Source organism: Spea bombifrons, chromosome 3 (assembly GCF_027358695.1).
Source record: "Spea bombifrons isolate aSpeBom1 chromosome 3, aSpeBom1.2.pri, whole genome shotgun sequence".
In the NCBI taxonomy this organism is placed as follows: domain Eukaryota; kingdom Metazoa; phylum Chordata; class Amphibia; order Anura; family Pelobatidae; genus Spea; species Spea bombifrons.
Window position 1 is genome coordinate 46,572,652 of NC_071089.1, and position 6,000 is coordinate 46,578,651.

General features: G+C 36.9%; 1 protein-coding gene across 1 annotated transcript; it reads right to left on the bottom strand.

Moving 5' to 3' along the window:
- Positions 1 to 1,410: 1,410 nt before the first annotated feature.
- CCN2 (cellular communication network factor 2) lies at positions 1,411 to 4,808 on the bottom strand. Its single transcript, XM_053459477.1, has 5 exons — positions 4,562 to 4,808; positions 4,063 to 4,282; positions 3,573 to 3,824; positions 3,089 to 3,300; positions 1,411 to 2,788 (listed from the first exon to the last, which is right to left on the bottom strand). Exons 1-5 carry the CDS (start codon positions 4,610 to 4,612, stop codon positions 2,492 to 2,494), a joined length of 1,032 nt encoding a protein of 343 aa, XP_053315452.1. The 5' UTR covers positions 4,613 to 4,808; the 3' UTR covers positions 1,411 to 2,491.
- Between the last annotated feature and the right edge of the window lie 1,192 nt (positions 4,809 to 6,000).

The window sequence follows — 6,000 nt, forward strand, 5'->3', positions numbered from 1 at the left end:
GCATGGGAGAAGCGATTGTTTAAGAAAATGAACCCAAACCAGTTATTCATCTATCTACATTGATATATTGGGCTTGTCTAATAATATGAGCATCCACCCCATCCGGGTTTGTCACTTGGATGAAAGAGCATAGGCTTTTGTAGGCGTGGGTAAGAGGTATACTTGTCATTTTTTGAAATTTTTCTCAGTTAATCAACACAGCAATATTATTATTATTATTATCTTTTATTTATATAGCACCAACGCAGTGCTTAATACAATACATAAATTCAAGGGGTATGACAAGACAAGAATTGACAGACTAAGACAAACCGATACATTAGGTGGAGAGAGCCCTGCTCGCAATCTTGAAGATATGGTAAACAACACGAACGTATAAGAAGAGAGAAGTTTAGTTGCAATAAAGAAGGGCATGTCATTTGAAGGACAGAGACTGAGAAAATTCAGACAGCAGCAAGATTGTGGGTGACAGTTTTCCCTATTTGAGTATGTTTGAAAAGCGATTGCACATTATATGCAAGAAAAAACCCAATTGTCAAACCAAAGTTGCTATATATTTATGTCAATATGGAATATACATACATAGGTCATGTCATAATATGGGACATGAAAAGCATACTGGGATAAAATCCACTATTAATGTGGTTTAATTTTAAATGTACTGTCATTTTTAAGGGGTTTATTGCTTTGCTATCTGACTGGAAAATGGATAAATATACATGAAGAAGGAAAAAATATAGACATTATTACTTTTTACAAACAGCTACAGTAGCAGGTTTTGCTCATCACTGAAAAGCCCTGTGAATAAAAAGGTAAAGAAAAAGTAATGTTTGGCCTTATTACTGTGTAAGTACCAGGGGAATACCTGGATGAAATTTAAAGTGGGTTTTACGTAAAACCTACATAATTGGTCAATTTAAAAAGGACAATTAAAAATGTTTTTCTGGATAGCTGCATTTTTTCATAGGTTGAAAACGACCTGAGCCATGATTGTATTCCCTTGTGACTTGCGCAACATGAATGGACAGTGATTTATGGAGTAAATGTGCAGTGGCTGTGCACATTTTTTTATTAGGTGTGGTATAAAGATTTAACCATCTGACTTCCAGAGTCGTATATTCTTAAAGGCTTTACAAATTATATGTTAATGTAAGGTTTTTTTTGTAGTAAGTGAAAGCTATTGAAAAACACATTCACCCCTACAACAGCTCTGCATATAGTCTATGTTGTACTAGTCTGCATATTTGAGCTGTCTTTAACAGTGATACATTGTGTATATGTAAATGATAGTCTGGGCTCATGATTTGTGAAAGTACGGCAATAACGTGCCTGTGTTTAATTTGAAAACATTTGCTGCTAAAGTCTAGACTATGCTCGCATCCAGGGAGAAAGAGAAAATAACACAGATGGTTTGTATAAAAAATAAAATATTTTATTTTTTTCATCTAGGAAAGTGCAAACATGTACCATTTGGTCACACGTCTCAACACATAACAAAATGTTGAAAAACAGAAAACAGGCACAGTCAAAGAAGGAAACAAATGCGTCGAGTGAATATTTTGATCAGTTTCAGAATTGCCATTTATCTGTGAATTCAGCACTGGATAACCCTTTGAGTGCCTTACATGTTGATATGCTCACCCATTTTGCTCTCAAATGGTTAAAGAAATACAATCTTTTTCAGTGCAACCAACACAGCCTATATCCCACCAACATACGGCACAATCATGGAGTCAACTGACCAGTCACCCGTGTAACTGATCATTATTTCCATCTGTTTCATGCTTTGAGCCAATGCTCAAATTAGCATGGGAAACTTACAATAATAATAATAATAATAATAATAATAAAAAAACAGGTTAACATCAAAATATTAAAGCATTATAAAAATGATAAAAACAGGAACACAATGAATTTAAGTTAATTTAGATAACTGTACAAAAATATATATACACTATGTACAATAACAATAAAAAGAACGCTCACAGCATGCAAAAGACATAATTGCATGCTTTCCAGTCTTGTAACAGACATAGTTTCAATTACACCCAACTGTACTTAGAGGTTGCTAGAAAGGAACTTATCCAAAAGGACAATTAGTTTTAGAACCTTAAGCTAGCCAGAGTATAAACTCCAGCTTTCACTGACTTAGTGCCAGTTCATCATATACTAAATATAGAAATATTAAGAGCTTTTAATTTCCAGTTGCATGTCTGGGTGCAACATATATCACCACACTCAGTGAATACTGCTTACAAACAGGGCTGTCGTGTTAATGGTGACTTTACATTGCACCCAGCACACCTGCGACAGTCTGGTTCGTCTCTCTTTCTTCAAACCAACGGCTGGGGTCAATCAACATTTAAGTCTTAGAAAAAAAGACTTTCCTTTAAACAATCTTAAATATGTTCTTGTGCTATAGAATTATGTTTAGGGATGAGATGCAAAGTCATTTCAAGTTACTGAGTCTTTAAAGTGTGGTTCTGCTGCTTTATGCCATATCGCCGTACATCTTTCTGTAGTACATTGACTCGAAGATGTCATTGTCCCCGGGACAGTTGTAGTGGCATGCACATGTCTTAATGAACATCATCTTCTTCTTCATGACCTCACCATCAGGGCACTTGAATTCCACTGGGAGTGTGGCTGTTCTGTGGGGAGTGCAGCAACGACCATCGGTGCACACCCCGCAAAACTTGGCTCTATATGTTTTCACACTGGTGCAGCCGGAAAATTCGAACTTGACTGGTTTGGAGATCTTAGGAGTACGGATGCATTTTTTTCCTTTCTGTAATGGAAAATCAAATATGGGTTATTTTTCAGTTTTGACTTGAGTGGAACTAATATGTCCAACAAACATTGTATATAAGTTTCTTTTCATTCTTTTTTCTTGGGCCCTCAAATTTGTACAAATAATTGATCTACATACAACTTGTATAGCTTTATAAGATCACTTATACTAATGTCCTGTGCATATTATTTAAATTACCAAGTCTAAATATAAATTGTCACCCTAACCTGTTTCTTTTCAAATCTAATTCTGTACCAATCTAGGCAAAATCCCCTCTAGAGTACAAATTTTACATACCTTAATGTTTTCCTCTAGATCAGCCTCACAAGGTCTGACCATACAGAGTCTGTTCTGCTTCTCCAGTCTGCAGTGCTCGTTGTCGTTTGTCACTCTAGTAGAGATTCCCATACCGCATGTCTTTGAGCAAGCACTCCACTCAGTAGTCTGCACCAGACAATTGGCACGCATCAGGGAAGGATCAGGACCATAGGTTTCTTCCATTCTAAAAGCTGGGGAGGAAAATACAACAACACGTTAGATCACTATTCACAAAACGAAAACCACACTAATGTGGAGCTAAGCTAATGTACTTTACACTCTATGTCATGAGAAGCAGCACTCACTTGGTATTCAAAGGGTTAATTATCTGCAGACTTTATATACTAAATAAAAGTTCAACTCTGGTCTATTGCTGCACTGCATGTCATGATTACTACAGCACGGATTTAGTTTATTATAATATCATATTACAATACACAAAAATATTTATGAAATAACTTACCAGGCAGAGCAGGTCCGACCATGGTTTTCTCCACTGGCTGGTCACACACCCATTCTTCACAGCATTTGCCGGGCAGTTTTACCCTTCGTGGCAAGGGGCAGTCAGGACTGGGCAGACGAACATCCATGCTACAGAGAGGAACACATCCCACTCCCCCATCCAGGCAAGTGCACTGGTATTTGCAGCTGCTCTGGAAAGACTCTCCACTCCTGTACACTGTTCCTCCGAACACACAAGGGGCACCTTCTCTAGCTATAAAAAGAATACAGAACAGGCATTTAGTTCAATATACCAAGGCAAGTTTTTACAATGTTAGACTAGACATGTAATCGCTATCGTAAGTAAACCTAACCAATTAATTCATTTTGAGACTAATGCTTTAACATATTGCCGAGTTATCAGTTACTTTTTATAACTTTTTTTGTGAATATATATATTATACTGGGGGGTCTCTCATTGTAAGATGTAATTAAGAAACTCATAAACTTACCAGTGCAGACTCCAATTTTTCTGTTGACTCTGGAACCAAAGTCACAAAAGAGTCCTTTGTGTGGGTCGCAGACATCTTTTTCTGTGCACAGCTCACCCAGCTGCTTGGCGCAGACTTTGCAGCATCCACAGCCATCTTGCACCAGACTGACTCCAGGGTCACACTCAGGGACTTTGTGTGGGCATTGGCATTCCCCACTGCACTCCTGGGCATCAGATACCTGCAAGTAAAAGATCATAATTCATTTAGACGGGTAAATGCTACACTCGTGAGATCCCAACCTGACTGCCTTTCCCGTTTCATCCACACTCAGCTTTTAAAGCAACAGAATTTGCTGGATATTCTAGATATTTGCAGTCATCAGATTACACATTTCTGTAATAATTCACATTCCTGCTCAGAATTCTTCTACCGCATAACATATATCAGTCTTTAATGTTTTTAAGCAGCCCAGATATAAACTATTATTTGCTTAGAAAGAAATGACAGTTGAACTTACCCAGCAGAGTAAAGCAAAAAGAAGAACAGCTGTCACTTTTCCTGCAGACATTGTTCGGTTGTTCGTGCTTTTCAAAAGAAGTGAAAAAAATATACTTCTGTCGTAGATCTCGTTTCGAGGTTTCTTCAGACTTTTTGCCTTAGATCGCTTTAGTTCAGAGAGTTTCAAGCCTCTTCCTTTTCCCCCAGTACTTTGCTGTATTTTGTTCCAGTATTGAGTTCTCGAAGAGTTGTTGTGTGAAGAGAGGAAGGCGATGCTTCTCCTTATATACGCTGCTGGCTGCTGAGACTCGCCAATGAGCTGAATGGAGTCCTACACAAGCAAGACATTCCTAACATTCCTGCAAACCTTCCTGCCCCATCAGCTCACACCGGATTGATCCTGACCCCTTGACACTCCACATTCCAACTGTCTGAAAAAAACTGGCACACTCCATAGCACAAAAAGGAGCTCTATCCTAACCATCAAATAGGATTTGGTCTTTGCTTTTTATGATTTCCACACTGGGTTCTATAATTTTATATGAAAAGGAGGTTTCAGACTTGTTTTCGCATGGCTAACTCTGTTCCAGACATGACTTTTATGTTTCAATAATCGCGTTAACACACCTTGCTGTGCTATTTAACCACAATGTAGAAAATATTTCAAAAACTTCATAGAGGGAAGTAGATACATGTCAATTATATATATATATATATATATATATATATATATATACCATATATATATACATCTTTATATCTATACATATATATATATATGTGTGTGTGTATATATATATATATATATATATATATATATATATATATATTGTAGATGCACATTAAGTAAGCAAAATGAATTATAATTATACCATTATATGTGCATGTCTAATGTTTTGCTACAAATTAGAGAAATGCAACGCTGCCATTGTAAACTATATGTATGTACACAATATATACATACTATAGACAGTTACAGTATAGCCAATACTTGATCAATGGAAAAAGATGACCAGAAATATTTTGCATATGTTTATTTGTATTTAATTTATTGGTTTGCAACAATTCTGATTCAAATCTTTTCATTTGTAATTGTTTAATACTGCAGGATTTTATTGCTTTATCTTAGCAGGAGAGTTTTCATGGTTTTACACAGACAGAGTGTGTCCTGAAACGGTTAAAAATGTGAACACACGTGCTTTTCTATAAATACATTTAGGGGAAGGATAATAGATGTGTGGAGGAGAATGCCAATGAGCATACTTAGAAGCTTGCATAATATTAGCTAATAGATATGATGTCATCCAGTTGTTAGAGTCATTAAGGTCACGGAGGGGTGTCCCTGGTGCGTAGCTGCAGGCCATTAATTGCTTGATAAACAGGTGTTCTGAAGACGAGGAGGGGGCAAGCCTTGTACATGGGTTATCTACATAGAGAGGACATGGTGGGTGGGGTCCT

Coding starts and splice junctions, on each gene's coding strand:
- CCN2 (XM_053459477.1), bottom strand. CDS start 4,612: ATGTCTGCAGGAAAAGTGACAGCTGTTCTTCTTTTTGCTTTACTCTGC. Junction 3,301..3,572: donor GGTCGGACCTGCTCTGCCTG/GTAAGTTATTTC, acceptor TTTCCTCCCCAG/CTTTTAGAATGGAAGAAACC. Junction 2,789..3,088: donor ATCTAGAGGAAAACATTAAG/GTATGTAAAATT, acceptor TTTCCATTACAG/AAAGGAAAAAAATGCATCCG.